The following is a 26,951-nucleotide window of genomic DNA, read 5'->3' as shown; positions in this document are numbered from 1 at the left end:
TCAGGCGGGGTTTTTTCGGGCATTTTTCAGACATTTTTTGCAGGTGTTTGGAGGCAGGCATTGACATCTAACAAAAACGTTTATAATCTGCCAAAAAAGAAGCTCATGTACTTTTTTGAGCTTCAGGCATTTTGCTTCTGGTGACAAAATGCTCAGATGTGATCAGGGGCCATTGAAACGAATCGGATTTTGCTTGTTAGGTGTATTGAGACTTTAGAGATGAGCATTTTACAAGCTGATAAATGCTCAGGTGTGAACAGGGCCTAAGGGTCCTTTCACACGGGCTTTCCGCCCGATGGACTCCACTTTGGGATCGATCCCCCAATCCTCACTGAACAGGCGGATGACAGCTCTGTCTCCGCTCACTGTGCTGAGACAGACCTCTCAGAGCCCCGCTCTCCTCTATGAGAGATCCGATGAAAACAGACTGCCTGTCCGTTTTCATCCGATCCTATCCAATCCGATCCTCCGGGCGGATGGAAAATAGGGTTTCCATCTGTCTGGATTTCACAAACCACATCGGATCGGAGAGCAGCGGGTGTCAGGGGACATGTCACCGCTGACATTCGCCCCTCCATAGAGGTACATGGAGCAGCCGATGAGGTCCACCTGAAAAACCGAGAGGCAGACTTGATAGGAAAACCCGTGTGAAAGGGGTCTTACCCTCACCCTCACCCTCACCCTCATCCTCATCCTCACCCTTACCCTCACCCTCACCCTTACTCTCACCCTCACCCTCACCCTTACCCTCACCCTCACCCTCACCCTTACCCTTACTCTCACCCTTACCCTCACCCTCACCCTCACCCTCACCCTTACCCTCACCCTCACCCTCACCCTTACCCTCACCCTTACCCTCACCCTCACCCTTACCCTCACCCTTAATCTCACCCTCACCCTCACCCTCACCCTTACCCTTACCCTCACCCTTACCCTCACCCTTACCCTCACCCTTACCCTCACCCTCACCCTCACCCTCACCCTTACCCTCACCCTTACCCTTACCCTCACCCTCACCCTCACCCTTACCCTCACCCTTACCCTCATCCTCACCCTCACCCTTACCCTCACCCTTACCCTCAGGCGGATGATAGGTCCATCTCCTCTCACTGTGCAGAGACACCCCTGTCAGATCCCTGCTCTTCTGTATGGGAGATTGGATGATAACGGACCGCCTGTCTGTTTTCCTCCGATCCAATCCGATCCTCCAGATGGACGGAAAATAGGGTTACCATACGTCTGGATTTCACAGACAGGATCGGATCGTATAGCAGCGAGTGTCAGTGGACATGTCACCGCTGACATCCACTACCCCATAAAGGGGAATAGAAAGTCAGATCAGGTCCGCCTAAAACACTGACAGACGGACCTGATTGGAAAGCCCGTGTGAAAAGGGACCTAAGTGAGCAAAAGCTCTGCTGACTTCCAACATCCAATTATGTGCAAGCAGAAATGCAGTTTCTTTATTTTACTTGCACGTGATTGGGTACTCTTTGCAACATGAAGCTTTACCTTAATCACTAAGCTCTGGAGCTACTGCACTTTGCAAAGTGCACAGTCTTTTTGCCTTTAGTAAATGAACCCCTAAGTGTGTAAGCAAACCAGCTCTGATGAAGATCCTTACAATGAGTTAGTCATGATGCAAACTGGAAAAAGCGGCTGCTTGCTGTCTAACAGGATCTACTACGGGAATTTCTTCTGTGCCGTGAGGGTCGCGCAGGTCTCTTCCGCAATCTCAATGTAATTTCTTAGGAGAAAATGAGTTTGTAAAGAACGTTTGCGAGTACCAGTCTTTATTTTTAATAAAGATTTTATGAAGGTGTCACACGATGCTTGGGTGTTCTACCGTGCCTCAAGAACATGTCAGATTTATCAGCAAAGCCTGTGTGACTCATCAGCCTCATCGAATATTGTGCTGAATTTGTCAGATTTATTAACCACTTCCCCCAAACTGACATACCTTTGCATCGGCTTAAAAAAGTGGTTGTACCGGGTGATGGCTGCAGCTAGAGGCATCACCCCGGTACCGTTTTTTAAAACCGGCGGTCAGCTTTCAGGAGATAGCAGCAGATGCAGCTCAGCAGCGGCTGGGCCGTTACTCCCCTTCCGCCGCCTTCCACCGCTCTGCCTCAGTCTCCCGTCCCACCAAGAGACCCAAGCAACCAGCCGCCACGTCCGTCAGCTGGTTAGAATAGAGTACCGAATGAATCCGGATTCGACTTTGATCAAGTCTCCAATCATGTAACCCAAAAGTGATGTCACAATGTCACTTACGGTTTACTCGGCTGCCAATGGCGCCGATTTAACCACTCCTGGACCGGAAGGATTTGCCCTCTTAATGACCAGGCCATATTTTACGATTATTTTAATGGGCAATACAAATATATATATAATATATAACACAAATAGTATATCATAAAGTGACAGTGCAAGAAAGGCCTTGCATAAAGGATGCATTTCTTTTGAGCACCAAGCACTTTAATACACAGAACTGATTTGTTGCACAAATTGCACCTGCACTTTTTGAGTATAAGGACTATAATTGTATGCTTTATATAAATGATTTCATTTAATTATTTACAATTGCATAGACACCTTTTTTGCACTGTCACTTTATGATATATTATTTATTTATTTAATTTTGAAGACTTGTGATTCACCTTAGAATTTGTACACAATCTTGAGCGCTGTCTCCCCTTTTGCTTTATAATTCGCTAACACATGTTGTTTTGTGACTAGCAGCTCATATAATTTGAGGTGATTTGTTACACCTATTAAACCTAGGTGCGGTCACGTGACTAATCATTAGTCACTTACTTTGTTATTAATTTAATGGACAATTGCGCGGTCGTGCGACGTTGTACCTAAATAAAATTGATGTACTTTTTTTCCCACAAATAGAGCTTTCTTTTGGTGGTATTTGATCACCTGTGCGATTTAAAATTTTTGCGCTATAAATAAAAAAAGAGCGACAATTCTGAAAAAAAAAACAAAACAATATTTTTCACATTCAATATAACAATCCCCCCAAAAAAAACATTTAAGAAATCAAAATTTTTTAACATTTTAGGCCAATTTGTTTTCTGCTACATATTTTTGGTAAAAAAAAAATTGCAATAAGCGTATTTTGATTGGTTTGTGCAAAAGTTATCGCTTCTACTAACTACGGGAAAGATTTATGACATTTTTATTGTTTTTTTTTTTTTTTACTTGTAATGTCGGTGATCTGCGATTTTTTGCGGGACTGCGACATTGCGGACAGATCGGACCCCTAACTGACATTTTTGACACTTTTGGGGGGACCAGTGACATTACTACAGTAATCAGTGCTAAAAATATGCACTGTTACTGTAATGACACTGACAGGGAAGGGATTAACATTGTGGGTGATCAAGGGGTTAAATGTGTACCTAGGGGAGTGATTCTAACTGTGGGGGGGCCTGGCTTCTGAAATGACCTTATAGACCTACGATCGCAGGTGTGAGGCGGCAATCGGAGCCACCTGCCCCGTGCATCGCCCCCCCCTAGCTCCCTGCACATGACTGACGTATACCTACGGCGGTTTGCGCAGGAGCGGCTGCCTGCCGCAGTATAACTGCGGCGGGTGGTTGTAAAGTGGTTAAAAAAACTGTCAGTATTCACAAATGTCGATTTTGGCATTTTGAATACTTTGAAGTACATTGAAGGGGTTTGGGGTCTTTTAGAGTACCTGTCACTGCCTATTACTGTCACAAGGGATGTTTACTTTCCTTCTGACAGCAATAAAAGTGAGCAGAATTTATTGTTTTTTTTATTTAAAATTTTTTTTTTTTTAAAGTGCCCCTATCCTCATGAGTTTGCGCACCAAAGAAAACGCATACGTAAGTTGCGCCAGCAAATGTAAATGGTGTTCAAATCACACATGTGAGGTATCTCCGCGTTCGTCAGAGCGAGAGCAATAATTCTAGCAAAAGACCTCCTATGCAACTCTAAACTGGTAAACGTTACACAATTTGAAAACGTCGCCTATGGAGATTTTTAAGTACCGTAATTTGTCCCCATTCCACGAGTGTGCGCAATTTTAAACCGTAACATGTTAGGTATCTATTTACTCGTCGTGACATCATCTTTCACAATATACAAAAAAATTGTGCTAACTTTACAACTTTACTGTTTAGTTTTTTTTTTTTTTAAATGCAGAGTAGTGTGTTTTTTTTTTTCCAACAAAATTGCGTTTAAAAGAGCACTGCGCAAATACCGCGTGACAAAATATATTGCAATGACCGCCATTTTATTCTCCAGAGTCTTTGCTAAAAAAAATATATATACAATGTTTGGGCATTCTAAGTAATTTTCTAGCAAAAAATACAACATGTGTCAGAAATAGGCTTGGTCCTTGAGTGGTTAAATGACTTATTAACAAAGACAACTAGAAAAGCCCAGCAGAGATTCTATTCCCAACCTTTCCCCTTATTGTTGTAAAATGCAAACGTTTTAGACTTTCATTTGTTAATATTTCTAAACATAAATTCAGTTTTTCCATCAAGACATCCACCTTTGAGAGAAATTCTCTTTTCCACAGAAATAAAATACAGCGATCGATATTTTGCGCAGCATAAATAGAAACAAGCCCAGGAATTGTCACTTTTTGACTTGTTCAATATTCACGGCAAAGTCTCCTGACATCTGAGGTCGAGGATTACCACAGATGAATATTCTGAGTTCTAAAGAGGTCATTCAAGCTTAACCCTTATAATCTTATGCCCTCCATAGATTTTTTTCTATCGTGTGTCAGGTGTTTGACTCCCCTGTGGCCAATCCAGATGTTAATAAAGAAACAGCTTAACCCATCATGCTTTTTACTACTAACTATGTCCCAGTGCTACCATGCATCGATCCAATGTATTATTTCACATTGCAATGCATTCACAGCTTAACTAATTATGAACATTTAAGGAAAATTCCACCTAAAATAGGTCTAAACACAATTGCTAAAAATGCACATAGGTTTTACCATGTTAATCTAATTTCAGAAGTAGCTTTCATTTAAAATAAATACCTGGTGATCCTGCCATGAGGGTCCTTGTTTGGATAATTCTTGTTATTGCTAGGAGCATCTTGTATGCTCCTGTGCTTCCCCACCTCCCCGGAGGGCCAGCTCAGCCACTGTCTCTCCTTAGCCTGGGTCATTTGCTAGGCAAAAAGCCCTGCTTTGCATGTGGCGCCCCCTAGACTCTGACTGGCACACCTTCAAAAAGCTTCCCGATTTCTGAGTAGCAATCAGCTTGAGCCTCTTCTGCCCTCGTTGGCTGCAGCACTTATGGCACCCTATTTAAGCATCCCAAGTCCACTGCTCTAAGCTTGTGATAGTTCTGTCAACAGTGGTTATGGTCACTATTTCTTACATTCTCAGTTCTGACCCTAGATAGTCAGTCCCTGGAATACTCTTGCGCTTGCTGCCTGCCCCAACTTCATGCTGTCCCTGGAATTCTCTCTAGTCTGCTGCCTTCCCTGTCCTCAGCCTGTCCTTGGGTTATGCTCACTGTCTGCTGCTAGCTCTGACTTTTGTCTGTCTTTTGATTGCTCTTGCTACCTGCTAGCTTCCCTGACCTCTGCCCATCCCTGAATTACACTACCTGCCTCCCCTGACCACTGCCTTTCCTTTAATAATGCTTACAATCTGCCGCCTGCCCTGAATTATGCTTACTTCTTGCCACCTGCCTTGACCTCTGTCTGCCCTGAAATATACTTACTTCTTGCCATCTGCCCTGACCTCTGTCTGCCCTGAATTATGCTTACTTCTTGCCATCTGCCCTGACCTCTGTCTGCCCTGAATTATGCTTACTTCTTGCCACCTGCCTTGACCTCTGTCTGCCTTGAAATATGCTTACTTCTTGCCATCTGCCCTGACCTCTGTCTGCCCTGAATTATGCTTACTTCTTGCCATCTGCCCTGACCTCTGTCTGCCCTGAATTATGCTTACTTCTTGCCATCTGCCCTGACCTCTGTCTGTCCCTAAATTATGCTTACTTCTTGCCATCTGCCCTGACCTCTGTCTGCCCCTAAATTATGCTTACTTCCTGTCCTGACCTCTGCCTGTCGCTTGATAATGCTTACTTTTTACCCCCCTGCCTTGATCTTTGCCTGTCCCTGGATTACGTAACTGACTGCCCTCAGCCTCTACTTCTTCCTCTCTTTGGATATCACTGCTGGCTACTCACCCGCTGAAACGCTGCCTCTTCTAAGGACCCTCAGATGCATCATGTTTGATATCTTTGCTCTTCCCCTAGTACCTTTTGGCCAAAAAGATAGCATTGTGTGTTAGCTCCTGGGGGCGACCAAGTTGGTTTCTATAGGTGAAGCTACACTAGCAGGCTATAGTCTTTGACCACTGTTTTGGGGGCAAGCATTACATGACAACTATCTCCTCACTGTGCCCCTGCATTGTCACCATGTCACATGCTCCCCTGGTGGAGACTGCGCAACATGATGCACCTGAGGCACATTGTACAATCATGGTCCACCATTAACACTATTAGGAAGTCAGTCCAGACCAATGGTGTGAAGCCAATGCTGAAGCGAATGCACAATAACAAGAAGTGGCCAAAAATGGATGGATGAGATCAACATTACTGAGATAACAAACAGGATGAAAAAAAGTTCAAACAATATTTTGGATATAGTAGATAAATAGTTGGGCTAAGTAAAAATCATTAAAAATCTTGGGCCGCTCCCGATTGGATGCCTTGACGCTCATGCGCAGTAGAGGACAACCGCGGCCATCTTGTCGGCTAAACACGGAACCACGCAGGTCGGCGTTTACACGCTAGGATACCTCCTTTGCAAATGTGAGTTGTACTCTTATGCGTATTAATAAATGATTATCGATTACATACTACACTATGAGGAGGTTTATCTTGTCTTTATGGTTCCTGATTTGGTATGACGTTCGGTGTATACATATGGGTTTTCCCTTTGAAAGTTGGATTGAGATGAAGACCCTGAGACAGTGATCTACAGCCTAGTTGAGGTTCAGCTTGATCGCTTGTTTGTCTTATCCGTCTGGTAAGCGTGTTTTGGCACTCTACTTGGTGGCGGTTCTACTTCACTGATTCACTCAGACCTGGTTGTTGAGCACCTTCTTTTCACTGGGATCTCTGGAAATTTATATGAACTGTATATGGACTTTTTCAACCATTTGTTTTAGCGCTACATATTTATATATTTTTAATATTTTGGATATATGGAAAAGGCCAGTTGTTTAAGCATTTAACTAAATTCTAGCCATTTGGGGGCTTTAGATCTACTATAATTGTCGAAAATCACCTTAGTTGTGTCAAAGTGCAGGGGATAATGTATGTTAATCCTTAGCAAGGTGGTTGTGTGGAGATAATGGATTCTGGGCCTCCACTATACACAGGACCTTGGACATCTCAAGTCAAGTGATCTCACCCTGGATCTAGTACAGCCTCCACCTTTAGATTTTATAGCCTCTACTGATTTCTGGGACTCTCTCAAAGAACACGATGGGGGAAGTTGAGACTTTAAATGAAACGCATGAGCTTGCCAATTGCATAATGGAACATATTTATTACAATAATAAAAACATTGCATGTTACAGAAATCCAAAGAAAATTGTTAGGTAAAAAACATTGTAGATATGAGCTGGAATGCGTAGATGAAGAACAGTGGTATGGTATAGTAGTCAATACATATTGCTGAATAGCATCAGAGTAAGCCCGACGCGTTTCTGTGGATACTGTTCCACTTCATCAGGGGCAAGTAATAGTGTATATCTGTAAAAGATATATATGTATAATAAAGTACAAAAATAGTATACCAAAAATATGTAATATTGAAAAGGAAGAGGGAAAATCGAACCTAGTCAACTTACGATGCAGCTCAGATCTACTGGTATGCTGGTATAAATTGCAGGGAATGACCGGAGGTGCAGCTCTCACAGGAGCTGAGGGGGCATGTGGATTGCAGACAGACAGGGCACAAAAAACGGCAAGAACTGAAAAAAGACGGACTCTCTCAAAGATCTGTTTGAAAACATGAGCAGGACTTAGTTGAGTGGACAGGGCATAGCTCCAAGGTGGTCCCTGATCCTTTGCGTTTTCGGGCCCCTGGGAACTTGTTCACAAAAACATGATGAATAAAAAATGGTAGTCTTTGTTTGAAACCTTTGCTTAAAGAAATACAGGGGCTGCTATTGCTGCTCTTTCTTCTTTTACAATTTGCTAGCTGCCTGGCTGCCGTGTTGGATTAATGGCTTCAATGCAAATAGCTTCAATAAGTGACCAACCCAAAGCAAGCAGGCATACGTATACATATTGTGGGTCAATGTCCCTTTAATGCCACCTTGACTAATATTTGTTTCGCGATTAGAAAACTCTCTAAACCACAGTGCCAAATCTACAACTCTTCTAATCCAGGTATAACTATTTCTGAATTCATTACACTCCAAAGGATGCTAAAATGACAAAATGGATCTGGCACGGCCATGTAATTCCCCCTCTAAAATAATATAGCCTTGTCCATATCAGGAGCAGAATAAGCAGACAAGGAGAAGAAATTGCTAAACAGGCCCATTAAAACCTTTCTTCTCTCCTGAATAACCCATTACAAGGGAAAAATACATTAACCATGCATTTTGTACAGCAGGACAATTTTTCTCGTTAATGTCCTTTGATATCCTGTTTAAAGCCTATTTGGTGCATATAATGCCTAGACCAAACCCTAAAAGGAGCAAAATCCCATTCCTTAAAATTACTAAAGACTTGGCCGTCAGAGAGCCTTCACTAGCCCTTAATGTAGAACATTCCCAGTCTTGAAAGGAAGCCAACTTTTGTCATTATGGAACTCGGAAACCTGGGGGGGAGAGACACCTGTTGTCTATAACAAGCCTTTTGAAAAATTAAACTTCCATGGTGACCAAAAACAAAGACCAAACAAAGTCCTATTAAATTAAGAATTACCCACGAACAACAATAACATGCCTGTGAAGTGTATGCAACGCATTATCTCCATCCAGAGCCTAGGTTGATAAGTAATAACAGAAATAAGAGTTACGTGCCAACAGGAACGGTAAACCTTTTGTTTGCAGTATACAATTTAACTCGAGTTCACCTTCCTTGGAACTTGTTGTATAGTCTTTATTGAAAGGGCTCACAAATTCCTGGGGGAATGTTATTTATGCATGAGGGATTCTATTTGATGTCATCATTATCTAGGGAATAAAGAAATGAAAAGAAAAATGGCAAATTGGGACAGCTACGTATATTATCGTCATAATTATTTTCCATTATACATGAATTATAATCCAAATCATAAGCATCAAAAATTCAAACGGCCACATTAAGGAGCCTATTTAAAAAATTATATATATTTTTTTTTAACTAATCCCCCCCCCCCCCTCCGATATCTCTAAATATGAAAAAAGAAAAGCTACCAGTATTTCTTTGGATACCACGTTCTTGTCATTGTAAAAGACAGAATCACATCAAAATCAAAAATCCCTAGCCCCGAAACTTCTTGTTTAAACGCCACCACCCTGTTTTTAATAGAGGTCCCTACTTACCTTTTTCTGAAGGTGGTGGCCTCCCGGTTTCTTGTTCCAGGAATTGTGTCCTGCTCTGCCTGTGTCTGCACAGTAACTTACCCTACACTTGAATGGGCCCTACCCATACCATTGAAGTAAGGCCCCATTCAAGTCTATAGGGAGATACTGCACAGATGTGAGATTTCTGAAGTGAGGCCATAAACAACACAGGAGGCTGCCATGATCAAAAAGAGGTAAGAAAGCACCGCGGTGTTGGGGAGGGGGGGCTATTTCAGAATAAGGTAAGGGATAGCCAAGGTGGCTGGGGAGTTTTCATTTTAACTCCCTAAAGACTTGAATGGGGCATTACTTCAATGTTACATAGTTAGTCGGGTTGAAAAAAGACACTTCAAAAGTCCATCTGGCTCAACCAATATAAAACAAACAAAAAAAAAAAACTGTAATGAAAACCCAACCATACAATCCCATATGCACAATCCTATACCTGCAGTTGATCCAGAGGAAGGCAAAAAAAATCCCCCCAGCAAAGCATGATCCAATTTGCTACAGCAGGGGAAAAAAATTCCTTCCTGGTCCCCCGAGAGGCAATCCAATCAACTTTACCTATAAATCTTAGTACCCACTTATATTATGTACACTCAGGAAAGAAGCCAGGCCTTTTTTAAAGCAATCTAGTGAGCTGCCAGAACCACCTCTGGAGGGAGTCTATTCCACATTTTCACAGCTCTTACCGTGAAGAAACCTTTCCGTATTTGGAGACTAAATCTGTTTTCCTCTAGATGTAAAGAGTGCCTGCTTGTCCTTTGTGTTGACCTTAAAGTGAACAACTCAACACCAGGTTCACTATATGGACCCCTTATATATTTATACATGTTGATCATATCCCCCTTAATCTCTTCTCAAGAGAGAATACATTCAGTTCCTCTAATCTTTTCTCATAGCTCAGCTCCTCCATGCCTCTTATCAGTTTGGTTGCCCTTCTCTGCACTTTCTCCAGTTCCCGATATCCTTTCTAAGGACTGGTGCCCAAAACTGAACTGCATATTCCAGATGAGGTCTTAATAATGATGTGTACAGGGGCAAAATTATATCTCTCTCTCTGGAGTCCATGCCTGTGTTGCAAGAAAAGACTTTGCTTGCTTTGGAAACCGCAGCTTGGCATTGCATGCTATTATTAAGCTTATGACCTACCAGAACACCCAGATCCTTCTCCGCTATGGATTCCCCTAGTTCTACTCCACCTAGTATGTATGATGCATGCATATTCTTAGCCACCAAGTGCATAACTTTACATTTATCAACATTAAACCTCATTTGCCGCATAGTTGCCCAATGAAACAGTGCATTGAGGTCAGCTTGTAAATTGGAGACATCCTGTAAAGAAGTTATTCCACTGCAAAGCTTGGTGTCATCTGCAAAGAATGAAATTGTCCTTTTAATCCCAGACCCTATATAATTTAATGGTACGGGTACGGCCCATCCAGCGGGAAGTTACTGTGCAGGAGTGGGCAGCAAGGGACAAGATTTTTGCAATGAGATCATAAACACCACAGAATGCCACCTTTGTCAGAAAGAGGTAAATAGGCAGCTGAGTGTGGATGATTTAGCATAGATTAGGATTGGGGGGGGGCTATGCTTTTGGGTTGATATTGTCAGGGGGCTACACTTTTAAGTTGATATCCCTACCATTCTGCCAAAATTACCAGCAGTTAGGTGCAATGAAGTAAGTAAAATTACAATTTTGGAGAAAACAAAAAGACAGCAGACAGTAAAACGTTTTCAAAATGGATTACAATGTCACACTTCCAGAAATAAGAGTTTTATTCCTCCATATGTTAGATTTTACAAAGGTGCTCATGCAGTGAAGGGAAAAGATTTGCTTGAATATTTTCAAGATAAAATATTATATTTAGCCTTTCACAGCAATTTCAATGACTTTTAAGAATATGAAGATCTGACCCCTACCTGAAATATTTCACTGCTGACCAGAGCATGATTTTGTTTTTCAGACTCGCAAGAAAGCAGCAATGAAATGGATTTCATCAGAAGGCGTAGATAAATTATCTCTCGCTGTAATGAGTTATGGTTCGCTGGCTGGAAAGTCTTATCTTCTCTTTCAGTGGCTAATTCAATGAAATTAGCCAAATGTATATTCAATAAAGTATTTATACTACTGACAGTGTGAAGCCTTTTTCTGAAAAGTTGAATTTAAAAAAATCAAACAAGAAAAACAGACAATGGGGATAATTTCTAATGCACAAAAATGACATATAGATTGTATTGTTATGTGATATTCTGTCTATTTATACACATGTAGCACTACCTCCATAGGAGCTGCTGATTAGGTTGGGTCCTATGTTCTTTGCCTCAACCTTTTCCAGAAACCTCAGCCCCTCTAAAACACATGGTTAAGTATACAAACGTACAATATCACAGGAAATCACTGAAAGTAATACTTAGTACCCATCAGTAGCGCTATATTAAACAAAACAGGCACCAAACAAGGTAGTAAAGGCAAACAATATATTGTCACCCGATTTGGTTGGCAAGCATAAAATGGATTACCAATGGTACTAACACAATTTAGCATAAAAAGTGATTAACAATAAGTAATGACATAAGATGATTTTTGGTGTCCAGATCAGCATAAACAGTAGCAAGGTTATCTCAAGTGCAGCAGTGTGCAGTAGTAAAGTTTCATTCACCGAATTAAATACATCTCACTGTTCTGTACATCGCACTGTACTAAAGAAAATGAGGATGGTAGAGGTGGAGACCAAAGGAGACTTTTATAATAATTGTTACAGGAGGGGCAGTCCTATGGAATGTTCTTCTGATGGCTATTGTTGGGGCCCTTTAAGAGCATTGGTGCACTTACCAACAGTTCCAGTTAACCTGCATGCAATATAGGTACAGTATAGTCTTGGCACAGGTGCAAGGTAGATGTGGTTCAGATGCGGTAAAGGTTCAGTAAATTGCGGTATAGAATTGGTATAGGTGTAGTGTTGTCTAGGTTTAGAATAAATGCGGTATATAGAGCATTATGAGTGCAATATTAATTGGGTAAACTTAGAGTCCTACTCTCAGTGGCTCAGTCCCTGCTAGCAGTATCAGCAATGGGCAAATAGTCCAATCACCAGTCTCTGGGATGCTGCGCTAACCTCTCCCTGTAGCAGGGGCCCTCTCGGTCTCTTCCCAAAGGTCTCTGGTGATCAGTGGTGGGAAGAAGAGGGTGGGTAGATGCTCAAATCTCCATGCGGAAGCGGTGCAGGTGCTGGGAGGTCGATAGTGCTCACGGGTGTCTCCACACCCAGTCTCAAGCTCAGATTTCTGCTTGTATGGTCTCCTGCTGCCATGCAAATATTCAGACAAAGGTGCTCTCTCTCTAACTCTCTTGGCACCAGGAGGAAGAACTTTCCGGGGCAGTTTAAAAAAAAAACATCTCTCCACTCATCCTACTGCACAGTGCCTATTAGGAGTGACCCATTATATGGCTGCTGTCTTAATCTTCAACTTTCAGTAGTCTTAGCACTCTGCATAGTAGTCTATGGGCTTGCTTGGCTTTAGCTCTCCCCCTGCTGAATAGAGGAGAAAGGTGCAGCATAACATCAGTATCTCAGGAGAGGGAGAGTAGAATAAAAGACAAAGTCTCCCTCTCCATATTACTTTAGCCCAGCACCTGGCTACACACGTCTATTAACGGCCCTGTAATCTTTTTTTTTTTTTTTTTTTTTTTTTTAATAAATCCTTTCTTACTGTGTTTTTCTGCTTCTTATATTGCCTTCCGTGAGCTCAGAAACCTCTCCTTTTCTCTCCTCACTTACATTTTTTTGGAATGAGGAATGCATGTTAGTTGTGGTCATGTACACAGCTCCATGCACACTACAAATGCCATCGCCCATAGTCCATATTGATTGCGAGCAACAGAGGTTAGCTACCTTTCTACATACAGTGGGACCATGGAAAACAAATATAGCCACCCTTTAAGGGTGGAGGAGGCCGAGGGCAAAAGAAGGGACTTTTTTGAGGTAAAAATACTTACTTAGCTATAAAAAAATATGAAAAGAGCTTTTACAAATGATAAAAATAAAGAAACACTATCATCATTTAAATGTTTCAAAGAATATAACAGAATATGTAAAAAGGAAATCGAGGACGCAAACATTCAAAATGAACAACAGTTTGCAAAAGGTAGTAGGACAAACCCCAAAAAATTCTTCAAAAATTTATTAAATACCTTCTTCAGCAACATGTATACAAAGGAGCATGGGGGAGCTCATATCCATAATGAAAAAGAAGCAGGCGCCTCTAAGTGCAGCTTGTAATACTTTAATTGCACACACGAAAATCAAACACTTACAGGATGGATGAAAAATCACATCTTAGCTTGGGGCCTCTTACCGATCTGGTGGCTCATTCCTCTTAAACCGTCCAGCAGCAAGGAAGTGATGGAAATGGAGGAGCCCAATCAGGAGCAGTAACTCAATCCAAGGCTGCGATGGAACGCATGCCTCGCTCGTGGACCGCACAAAGCGTAATGACGTCAGGGGGCGGTAACGCGTTTCAGATCATACGCAGTAGTGCTCCTTCCTCAGACCGATTAGAAGCACCCACTGTTTTATGTGCATGTCCATAATGGGGATGTTATTGACACAGCTCCAAATGATCCACAATGGCTCAAAATTGATATGGTCCAGAAATATTTAAACAGAATAAAAGGTGAATAAAGCACATGGACCATACACCCACAGATCCTAAAAGAATTGAGCTTTGTCATTTCAAAGCCATTGTTTATCATTTTTAGGTACTCTTAATGACTGGAATAGTACCACAGAATTGGAGTAAGGCCAATGTGGTGTCCATATGTAAAAATGGATTAAAGTCTTTACTAAGTAACTATAGACCTGTTCAATTTTTTTTTTGTTTTTTTTTTTTTGTTTTGTTTTTTTCCAAACAATTTTTATTTCTGTTAGTTTATGTTACTTCTATAGTTTGGAATATACTGGAGAGTTTAATAAAAGACCACATAGATGAGTTCTTGCTGGGAAAAAATATTTTAACCACTTGGAAAGATTTACTGTATGTCATTTTATTTATTTAAATTTTTTTTTTTACTAGTAATGGCAGCGATCTGCATTTTTAGCGGGACTGCAACATTTTTGACACTTTTGGGGGGGGGCCAGTGACATTACTACAGTAATCAGTGCTAAAAATATGCACTGTTACTGTAATAATGACACTGGCAGGGAAGGGGTTAAACCAGGGGTGAACAATGGGGTAAGTGTGAGCCTAGGGGAGTGTTTTCTAACTGTATGGGGGGAGGGACTTGTGGAATTAACACAGAGACCTGTGTTCCTAAGTAGAAGGATCACAGGCGCTCTGTGTTCATTATGAAGAGAACAACGGTCTGCTGTGTTTACAACAGCAGACCGTCTTTCTCTCTCCGCGGGGAGCGATCGCGGGTGCCCGGCAGCAGTCGCAGCCGCCGGCCCCATGGATCGACTTCCCCGCTGCCTAATGGGGGCGGACGGGCGCACCCGGCAGTGCGCGTGCCCCCAGGAGTGCTCCTGCAGACCGCCGTACAGGTACATCGGTTCGCACAGCCGAGCCAGCCTGCCTCAGTATGTCTGCGGCAGGCGGTCTGCAAGTGGTTAAGCAACAGAGAGCATGGATTCATGAAAGACAGAAGTTGTCAGACAAATCTGATTTTTTTTTTTGAGGAGGTAAGTAAAACCTTGGCCAGAGGGGTGGCTGTGGACGTGGTATACTTGGATTTTGCAAAAGCGTTTGACACAGTTCCCCACACACGGCTAATGTGTAAGGTAAAGTCTACTGGCTTGGAAAGATCAGTTTGCAAATGGCTGTAACTGGCTAAAAGACCAAATTCAGAGAGTAGTGGTTAATGATTCTTACTTTGAATGATCTAAGGTTATCAGTTTTGTACCCCAAGGTTCAGTGTTGGGACCCTTATTTTTTAATATTCACTATATTGTCAAAAGTATTGGGACGCCTGCCTTTACACACACATGAAATTTGATGACATCCACGCTTAGTCTGTAGGCTTTAATCTTGAGTTGGCCCACCCTTTGCAGCTATGACAGCTTCAACTCTTTTGGGAAGGCTGTCCAAAAGGTGTGCCTATGGGAGTGTTTTACCATACTTCCAGAAGCGCATTTGTGAGGTCAGGCACTAATGTTGGGTGAGAAGCCTGGCTCGCAGTCTCCGCTCTAAAGCTGGATACACACTATCCAACTTTTTTGGTTAGATTTCCTTCAGATTTACCTTTTCTATGTAGTGCAAGGACCTGCCAGATTGCATACAAATTGAAAGTGTTTAGGTTTGACCTCATATTATATGGTTTTGGTAAGTCTGAAGGAAAAAGTCTTCAGAAAATCTTATAGTGTGTATGGCCCATTACTCATCCCAAAGGTGTTCTATTTGGTTGAGGTGAGAACTTGCAGACAAGTCAAGTTCCTCCACCCCAAACTCACTCATCCATGTCTTAATGGACCTTGCTTTGTGCAATGATCCAAATCATTTGGTGGAGGGGGGGCTATGGTATGGGGTTATTTTTCAGGGGTTGGGCTTGGCCCCCTTGGTTCCAGTAATGGGAACTTTTAAGGAGTCAACATGTCAAGACATGTTGGACAATTTCATTCTCCCAGCTTTGTGAGAACAGTTTGGGGATGGCCCCTTTCTGTTCCAACATGACAAAACTAAAATGTGGAATATATTACCTCCAGAGGTGGGTCTGGCCAGCTCAGTAGATTTCTTTAAAAAGGTCAGGCTTCTTCCCTATGTGTACATAATATAACTGGATACTAACATTTATAGGTAAAGTTGATCCAGGGAATATCTGATTGCCTCTCGGGGGATCAGGAAGGAATTTTTTCCCCTGCTGGAGCAAATTGGATCATTTTTTGCTGTGGTTTTTATCCTTCCTCTGGATCAATTGTGGGTATAGGATTGTGTATATAGGATTATATGATTTATTTATTTTTTCTCTTTTATTGGTTGAACTAAATGGACTTGTGCCTTTTTTCAACCTCACTAAAGATGTAAATATGTAACTTGAAAATATTTCTTAAAAAAAAAAACAGAGTTTAGTGTATGCTCTATGGCCAAAAGTATGTTGTAGACACCTGGCCATCCCATAAGTAGAAGCTGTTGGACATCCCATTCCAAAACTATGGCCATTATTATTAAAGAGCTGCCTTTCCCTTTGTGGCTAAAACTGCCTCTGCTCTTAAAGAGGAGTTTTGGCCTATTTTGCAACTTTAGTGCTTCCTGTTGTGCTCGCTATGCTGATCAACAATTGGGCATTTTCAATTTTTTTCGGGGGTCCCTTACCTTATTTTCAGGGCATTTTTGATTGTACTTCCTCCTTCTCCCCCCTCTGTGGCCACGGCCACCGACATCACTTCCGCCTTTGCATTGCATCCTGGGAGTTGTTTGTCATCACTCCCAGGAGGCTGGAATCAGGAAGAACTCCCAGAACACTCCCTGGAATCAGGAAGAACTCCCTGAACACTCCCTGAAATCAGGAAGAAGGACACAGCAGATTACACTGTGGCTTCAGATGCCCACGTCTAAGATGGCCGCGCCCAGACAGCGTTTTTAAAAGTAAGATTTTGACTAAAATCCAATACTGTACACCTTGTAATTATGAGAATAGCGGTTCTGTAAAGGGCGATGGATTAGTATTATAGGGGTATTTTTAGTTAAAAAAGGTATTTGAGGCCAGAACTCCGCTTTAAGATTTATGTCTGTGGGACTTTGTGCCCATATAGCGAAAAAAAATATTTGTTGGATGAGAGGACCTGGACCCATAATTCATAGTTAATCTCAGGAGCCAGTAAGAGAAGGGTGGCTACCTTCCTACATATAGTGGGACCATGGTGAACTAATGTAGCCACTCTCCAAAAGGACGTCAGATCACAGCAAAGTAAAAACATATTGGGGATTTTGAGGTGGCTAAGAGCAATAGAAGGGACTTTTTAAGTTAAGAATACATACTTGAATAGAATTTGTTTTTTAACCAGAGTTTAGTGTTACCTTAAAGGTAATTATTAAAAAACACCCACATACTATAGAAATAGTAACCAAATCTCAGGATCAAAAATATAAAGGAATTTGATTTGATGATAAGAAAAGCCAATTTATATTGTACTGCCTGTAAAGGATTTGTTTCCTTTCAGAAGTTATTTTATAAAAATCTTCTAGAAGTCTTTTCATCCAGTTTATACAGAACATTAGGTCATCTTGCATCCTTGAGCTACAAAGATCCCCCACATTTAGAATCTCTAAATATATGAAATTTTCCATTTTCTGTTTGCAGAGACTACAGATGTCTCCAACAGGTACACATTACACCAAATGACAGGTATTAACCTAAACAGCGGTGCAGAGGAACAAAGTGTGTCATGCTTCCAAAGAAAAATGCAAGGCGCCTTCAAGTGAATGTATCATCTTTTCAGCTATTTTAATATTTATTTATAAAAGAGATGGGCCTCCTGTCAGTAATGCCATCAATGTGTATTTATGTTTTTAAAACCTTGTTTTTCTGTAAAGTTTGTAATTTTTTTTCTTTCTTTTAACCACTTAAGCCCCGGAAGATTTTACCCCCTTCCTGACCAGGGGGTTTTTTGGGATTTTTTACTGCGTGACTTTAACGGACAATTACGCGGTCGTGGGACGCTGTACCTAAACGAATTTGACGTCCTTTTTTTCCCACAAACAGAGCTTTCTTTTGGTGGTATTTGATCACCTGTGCGATTTTTTGATCATGCGCTATAAACAAAAAAAGAGCGTAAATTTTGCAAAAATAACAATATTTTTCACATTTTTTTATATGAAATTCCCAAAAAAAAATGTAAAAATCAAAATTTTTTAACATTTTCTGCCAATTTGTTTTATGCTACATATGTTTGGTAAAAAAAACGCAAAAAGCGTATTTTGATTGGTTTGCACAAAAGTTATCGCGTTTACTAACAAAGGGAAAGATTTTTGTCATTTTTGGTGTTTTTTTTTAACGCGTAATGGCGGCGATCTGCGATTTTTTTTGCGGGACTGCGACATTGCGGCGGACAGATCTGACCCTTGACTGACATTTTTGACACTTTTGGGGTTACCAGTGACATTACTGCCGTAATCAGTGCTATACATATGCACTGTTACTGTAAAAATGACACTGGCAGGGAAGGGGTTAACTGTATTGGAGAGGGAGGGGTTAAGTGTGTCCTAGGGGCGTGTTTCTAACTGTGATGGGACATGTCTACTATTGTAAAAACAGAGATCAATGGTTCTACATGGTAGAACCGTCTGATCTCCATTTTTACACAGGGGAGAATGACAGGCGGCTTGTTTACATTAGCCGCCTGCCTTTCTCCCGCTCTACCGATGATCGGCGAGTGACCGGCGGACATCGGGTCCGCCGGTCACACGCACTGACTGCTTAGTGAACGAGCCGCGGTGGCGCATGCCTCAGCGGGCGCGCGCTCGCCCACTATTGGCTCACAAGCCGGTGACAGGCTAGTGACGTATATATCCAACTGGTCGGGGCTTCCCGCCGCAGTATATTTACTTGCGGCGGTCGGCAAGTAGTTAAAAGCCCAGTTGTGGTTAGCAAAAACAAAACACCATAAGTCAACCAAAAAAGTGTCTATTAGTCTCTTCCTGAGGTGGAAGGACCCTTCCCTTAACTCCCCCCTTCTCCCCCGGGCACAAGAATCTTGACCGGGGCAAGGCACACTCTCTTCCACCTAATCAAAAGGCCCAGTGGACCCTGATCCACACAATCATCTAAAGTCGACCAACGAGTAGAAATTGAGTGGCTCTCCCCAATGACAGAGCCCCCCAAGGCAGGAGAGGTGGAAACCTAATAGCCACACATCTTTCTGTTAGACTTTAGGTTAGACCCCCCAAGACCCACACCCTATAATCCCGAGTAGAAAAAAAACAAAGAAAATAAAGTTTGTAATTATACATAAAGAGGCAGCCATGTTTGCTTGTTACCCACTCAGATATGGCTTTTTGCTTTTTGATGCTTATAGAAGTGGTCTGAAACCTTTTGAGACCAGGGCGTAGTAAGCGCCTTCAAAACCTTTCATGCCCTAATGCTCAAAAAAGTTTACACACACAATAAAAGCAAGGAAATACAAAATATTTTTTGAAATTTTCGAAGGCTCTGGATGCGACTGGATGTCTTTATAGGGGTAGTTCTGAAGGAGGGTAGGGGGACTCTGCAGCAGACTTGGTGGACATGTAAGGGATAAGGTTTTTGGAGGAAGCTGTGGATAACTGTTGGGGTTGTGGTCTCTGGAGGGGGTTGAGGGGGGGTCTCTCCAAGAGGCTGGGGATATTGTGGGAGACTGAATGGTACTGCAGGGGTAGGGAGAACTGTGGGACATTGTTAAAAGCATTAGCTAGGGGCATGCAGGGGGCTGGGGACTTTCTGGGCGCTCATCAGACGCTGTGGGGACTGAGGACATTTAGGAGACCTGTGGACATTGTGAAGGGTTGAGGGGCACTGTGGGCCACTATGAAAGGTTGTGTAGCGGTACCCCCGTGAGGGTTGCTTAATTAAATTATACCTCACTGGTTGCCCCAAACATGCAAGTTCTCCGACTCCTCTGACACTCTGGGTTCAGACATTTTTGGTAGCGACCAAGACAATTAGAAGCACACACACAATTCAAGGGAAACAGTTAAACTTTTTTTACTGAAACATTAAACATAAAGTTGTCACTTGCTGAAATGTTACTATGACAAACAATACTGACGGTAGAAAGCAGTCAAAAAACAAATAGTAACGGATTGCAGAATATAATGAACACTTACGCAAGATCAAGACTCTGTTTTGGTTGGAACCTATGGGTACAACAGAAGAAAGGCAGAGGAATGACCCTTTCCTATGTCAGTCCACTCCCTTCTGTACCCCAACACCACAGATCCAGAGAAAGATATAACACTGTACTTAATTCAAGAGGAATAGTTCAACATTTAAGTCTTTAACCCACTCACATAATAGAGTCCTAGGTTAAAGTAGGGCCTTTATGGCACCACAAGTATTAACCACTTGCCGACCGCTCACGTTGAGCCTACTGCGGCAAAGTGGTTCGTTATCGTCCAGCGACATAGACCGCCGCTCTTCCCTGATCGTCGGGGATCGAGTGTGGAGATCCACCCGCTTGTGTAAACAAAGCGGGCGGATCTCCTAAGTGACAGGCAGGGACAGATTGCAGGATTCAGCATAGCTGAACCTGCGATCTGTCCCTGTGTCACACAGTCCCCTCCCCCCACACACGTCAGTAAGCACCAGGCATACATTAACCCCTTGATCACCAATAAAAGTTAACCCCTTCCCTGCCAGTGTCATTTTTACAGTAACAGTGCATATTTATAGCACTGATTACTGTAGTAATGTCACTGGTACCCCCAAAAGTGTCAAAAACATGAGTCAAGGGTCCGATCTGTCCGCCGCAACGTCGCAGTCCCGCAAAAAAATTTAATTTGGGTACAGCATCGCACGACCACGCAATTGTCCGTTAAAATAACACAGTGCCGAAAATATGGCCTGGTCAGGAATGGGGTAAAATCTTCCGGTCTTAAAGCGGTTAAAAATACGCTCATTGAGAATTTTTTTGTCAAAGACATGTAGCTAAATACATTTTGGCCTAAATATGTGACAAAAATGTAATATATTGGATATTTTTTAACTGTCAAAGTAGAAAAATATTGTTATTTTTTCAAAATTGTCGCATTTTTTTATAAATATCGCAAAAAATGAAAAACGCAGAGGTGATCAAATACAACCAAAAGAAAGCTCTGTTTGTGGGGAAAAAAAGGACGTAAATTTCGTTTGGGTACGGCGTTGCATGACCGCGCAATTGTCAGTTAAAGTTGCACAGTGCCGAATCGCAAAAAGTGGCCTGAACGTAAAGCAGGAAAATCCTCCGGTGGTAAAGTGGTTAATCCCCTTGTAGGGGGGAGGAAGGTGTAGTCCCACTAAAGGAAAGAAAGCCTGGAGTCTTCAGCTAGCTCTTTGTTAAAATACTGGAAATATCCTGATAAGCAAAGTGAAGTAAATTAGGCTGACGTGTCCTAGCAAGTAGGGGATGCAAATTAAGGCTGTGGTATCCTGAAGCAAGATGAACACTGTCGCTGCTTGGCAAGGAGTAAGTGTAGCACAGAGTTATATAGGTGTAGGCAAAGAGAAAGACAATGTTGCCTGCATGCAGTGTCCCTTTTCATAAGAAGGGGGGCTAGCGCACTCTCACCAATCCCTGCAACTTGTGGTATTGAAGAAAGGTATGAAAGCTCCATAGAATAGTCCCGCGGGGTCCTGGCTCACGGGATGGCGCTCAAACTCATGTCGCACTGCAATGCAGCCCAGATGGATTTGGCATGGATGTGATAAAAGCGGCCACAGCACAGTCTGACACTAAGTCACTTGTTTGCAGACCTAAGCTGGGGTCCCAAGAGAGCAATCCCAGGCCAACACAGGCTTTATATTACCTCTCCCAGCATTCTACTCTCCTACTCCAGGTGGCTGGTATGCGTAGTCCATTACAGTCTGGCCTGAGTGTGAAACCTGAGTCCGGAGACTACAGCTCCCAAGGTGCTTTGCTTTACTCCCTGGTATAAATCACTCTGTTGGCAGGATGTGATGACATATGGCACTTTTCCACTGCAAGTACCGGCTAGTTCCGGCTCGGCTCTACTCGGCCCTGCTTGGCCCGGTTTGCTTTTCCACTGCGGTACCGCATGGTATAGTGTCGGAACGGTTCGGTACGGTACGGCATAGGTTTGCTTTTCCACTAAAGTAGTACTAAAGTTAAGTGGGTGGGATAACAACGGGGTGGGTGTGATTCTCTGACCAATCAGTGGCTAGTAGTGACTGCATGCAAAGGATTGTGGGATATGGTACCAGTTTGGTACCTGTTGGAACCACAATCGAGTAGGTACTGTTTTTTCAGAGCCGTACCGTACCGTACCGTTCGGTTCCATGCAGTGGAAAAGCAAACCTATACCGTACCGTACCGAACCGTTCCGACCCTATACCATGCGGTACCGCAGTGGAAAAGCACAAAAGCGTGCCGAACCGGTACGGTTCCATGCAGTGGAAAAGCGCCAATAGAGTCTTAGCTGAGCACTATAGGGAAACAGTCCCACTGCAGCAATGCTGCAGAGTGTCTCCTGATACTGCAGACAATATTTTGCTAGCTCCTGTCTACAGTTGGATGACACTATGGAAGCTGGGAGGCACTGTGAGAGGTTAGGGGATCTGCAGCTGGCTGGAGGCCAGTGTTAATTTTGGCAGCAAATTTCAATTTAGTTTTAGTCTTAGGACTAAAATGGCATTTTAGTTTTAGTCGTATTTTAGTCTTCTGCAAGTATTTTAGTTTTAGTCATATTTAGTCGACTAAAACTCCAGTACATTTTAGTCGACTAAAACTCATTTTAGTCATCTATAATTGAATGGGTGTAGTTCAATTGTAATTTGTAATGCATTATTTAAGCATTTCTCTACAATTTCCAAACTCATTATATACTACTGCTGGTCCTGGAGTGAAAAATCTAATATGTTATTATTTATGATATTAAGCTTTCAGCATGCAACCAGTGTTAATTTTGGCAGCAAATTTCGATTTAGTTTTAGTTATAGTCTTTTGACTAAAATGCCATTTTTAGTTTTAGTCGTATTTTAGTCATCTGAATTGTTTTAGTTTAAGTCAAATTTTAGTCGACTAAAATTGTGTTAATATAGTCGACTAAAACGTTTTAGTCGGTTTTAGTCGACGAAATTAACACTGCTGGAGGCCTGGGAGGAGGAAGGCCACAGCCTAGCAGTGGTTGAGCTTTACACCTCCTTCTTTCAGAACAGGTTTATGTAATTGATTTACTAAAGGTGTAGAGACTGTTCATGAAGAAAATAAAGTTGTGTTTACTTTAAAAAAAAAAAAAATGCTTGCCTACAGTTTGATGACTGAAGTGAACACAGCTTCACCTTATTCACTACAGAACAGCCTCGAATTATTTAGTAATCACCCTCCATGAGTCAATTGACTCATTAAAAACAATGGTGTCCTCATCCTCCCTGTACATTTTGTACATTCTCCCAGCTATAGGTGTGATTCTTTGGTTTCTGCTTGAAGGCTTATTCTATCTTTTGGACCATGTTCCATGTTACACCCACATTTGGGGTGTAGCATGAAACATGGGAACATTCCCTAGCTCCTCACACCCAATTGCCCCTGCCCGGTCACTTACCTGAAGTGCAGGGTGCTTCTACCATAAAATTCCATTTATTTTAGATTTGGCATAGTGCCCCATTATTGGTGTTAGTGGGAGGAATAGTGCCCCATCATTAGTATCAGTGGTAGAAATAGTAACCCATCATTGGTATCAGTGGGAGGAGTAGTATCTCATCATTGGTATTAGTGGTAGAAATAGTGCCTCATCATTGGTATCATTGGGAGGAATAGTGCCCCATCATTGGTATCAGTGGTAGACATAGTAACCCATCATTAGCATCAGTGGAAGGAATAGTGCCCCATCATTAGTATCTGTGGAAGGAATAGTGCCCAATCATTTGTATCAGTGGAAGGGATATTCCCCTATCATTTGTATCAGTAGAAGGAATGGTGCCCCATCATTTGTAACAGTGGAAGGAATATTCCCCTATCATTTGTATCAGTAGAAGGAATGAAGCCCCATCATTTGTAACAGTGGGAAGAATGGTGCCCCATTATTGGTAATAGTGGAAAAAATAGTGCCCCATTATTAGAAGGAGTGGTGTCCCATCATTGGTATCAGTGGAAGGAATGGTGCCCCATTATTGTTATCAGTTGAATGAATAGTGCCCCATCATTTGTATCAGTAGAAGGAATGGTGCCCCATCATTGGTATCAGTGGGAGGAATGGTGCCCCATTATTGGTATCAGTGGGAGGAATGGTGCCCCATTATTGGTATCTGTGGAAGGAATGGTGCCCCATCATTGGTATCAGTGGGAGGAATGGTGCCCCATCATTGGTATCAGTGGGAGGAATAGTGCCCCGTTATTTGTATCAGTGGAAGGAATAGTGCCCCATCATTGGTATCTGTGGAAGGAATGGTGCCCCATCATTTGTATCAGTGGAAGAAATAGTGCCCCATCATTGGTATCTGTGGAAGGAATGGGGCCCATCATTTGTATCAGTGGAAGGAATAGTGCCCCATCATTGGTATCTGTGGAAGGAATGGTGCCCCATCATTGGTATCAGTGGAAGGAATAGTGCCCCATCATTGGTATCTGTGGAAGGAATAGTGCCCCATCTTTTGTATCAGTAGAAGGAATGGTGCCTCATTATTTGTAACAGTGGGCGGATAGCTGCCCCATTAATGGTAATAGTGGAAAAAATAGTGCCCTATTATTAGAAGGAACGGTGTCCCATCATTGGTATCAGTGGAAGGAATGGTGCCCCATTTTTGGTATCAGTTGAATGAATAGTGCCCCATCATTTGTATCAGTAGAAGGAATGGTGCCCCATCATTGGTATCTGTGGAAGGAATAGTGCCCCATCATTTGTAACAGTGGGAGGATAGCTGCCCCATTAATGGTAATAGTGGAAAAAATAGTGCCCTATTATTAGAAGGAACGGTGTGTCCCATCATTGGTATCAGTGGAAGGAATGGTGCCCCATTTTTGGTATCAGTTGAATGAATAGTGCCCCATCATTTGTATCAGTAGAAGAAATGGTGCCCCATCATTGGTATCAGTAGGATAAATGGCACCCCATTATTGGTAATAGTGGAAAAAATAGTACCCCATCATTTGTAACAGTGGAAGGAATACTGCCCTCTAGTTGATGTCAGTGGGATAATTAGTACTCCAGGGGCGGATAGAGGCATACAAATAGCTGCATATAGCCCATGCCCGGTAGGCTGCAGTTTGGAAACCACTGGTTTAAAGTATTGAAGCCAGGGAATCAACATGACGGTCATAAGTACTTTGTAAATTATTAATTGTGGCTCCCATAATTGTGGCTCAGTACAGGATCCCTTTAATTTCCTAAACAGGCTTCTCTGACTGTGTTATTTTCTATTTTACTTAATTCAGCTCTAATTTGTCCAAAAACGATGCCCAAATTGAACATTGAACTATGTAAATCTATAATTCTAAAGGAAGGTATTTAAATTGCCACTTTGTTCGAAGATTAAACCATTCGGCTTTGGTCTTGTACCGCTGTCATTATCTTGCTCCTTCCAACAGAAAATAATTGTTTGTTTAAGAAGTTAATTACAAAATCCAGTACAGACAGATCCTCAATATGCCCATAATGAATGACCCATTGTGTGCGGAATACATTATAATCCATCACCGTATTAAAGCAAAGGCGAGCTGACAACTGTGGATGAGCAGCGAAAGAGAGAATGGAGCAGGCATACTATGCCGCATCTTCTTGTTTTGCTAATTTTATTGCTCATACACGGCATTATGATATTCACGTCTATACATCATATTTAACCACTTGTCGTCTAGGCCAAATCTAACATTGATCACATACATGTAATAATCTGCATATTTGTTAGTTACTTAGAACCACCAAACATTTTATGTTTTCTGAAAGCAAAGGCTCTGTGGAATATAATGGTGGATGCTGTTATTTTTTTATGGCATTTGATATTTGTGCAGCAGTTTATTAAATGCAAATTTTAAGGAAAAAAATCACTTTATTGCATTTTAGTACACATAAACACAATGTAATACACAATTTTTGGTAAAATAGAAAAGATGATGCTACGCCAAGTTAAAAGATATCTAACAAGTCCAGCTTTAAAATTGTATATGCCTGTGAAATGGCGACAAACTAAGGTGCATTAAATTATCCAAAGATGACATTTTAAAAGCCTTTACCGGTTACCAGTTAAACAGGAGGTCTGGTCCTAGAATTACTCCTCTCACTATGACGTTCATGGAGTGCTACAATCACCATTTACGCATGCAGGACCTATGTGTGTGTGTTCACATTTGTGCATGAGCACAGGGGGGTGGGGGCACTTTACATTTTTTAAATGTTATAATTTATTTTATTTACATTTATTTCTTTACACTGTCTCTTGATTCTTTTTTTAAAACTTTATTGCTATCACAAGGGATGAACATAGTCAACATGTCAATGCTCCTAGTCCCTCCCTCCTGCCGATTGCCCCCACAGCAAGCAGCTTCCTATGGGGACACCCGAGCTGAGCCACAGCTCTGTGTGTCCATTCAGACACAGAGCCGTGGCTTGGTCCCACCTCCTCAGTCTCCTTATTGGCTCACTGACTTTGATAGATACCCCCGGTCTGTCCCCAGAAAGGTTAATTCAATCGGATTTGGTCCTATGAGGGGTACATCGCATTTGACTGAAGCATTGCTGTTTT

The 26,951-nt window shown here is 42.1% G+C and overlaps 1 protein-coding gene across 2 annotated transcripts in view; it reads left to right on the top strand.

Moving 5' to 3' along the window:
- Positions 1-11,712, top strand: part of LOC309556348 (protachykinin-1-like) — a 50,338-nt gene extending 38,626 nt beyond the window's left edge. For both annotated transcript variants that reach the window (XM_082258803.1, XM_082258802.1), the window contains one exon: positions 11,554-11,712. In XM_082258803.1, the coding sequence (XP_082114929.1) occupies positions 11,554-11,603 (50 nt within the window). In that variant the 3' untranslated portion in view covers positions 11,604-11,712. The remainder of the gene's footprint in view (positions 1-11,553) is intronic.
- The last annotated feature ends 15,239 nt before the right edge of the window (positions 11,713-26,951 follow it).

This window comes from Pelophylax lessonae (assembly GCF_965119305.1).
Source record: "Pelophylax lessonae genome assembly, chromosome: 5".
Classification (NCBI taxonomy): domain Eukaryota; kingdom Metazoa; phylum Chordata; class Amphibia; order Anura; family Ranidae; genus Pelophylax; species Pelophylax lessonae.
The sequence above is the reverse complement of the archived record's forward strand: the minus strand, read 5'-3'. Positions and strand labels throughout refer to the sequence as shown.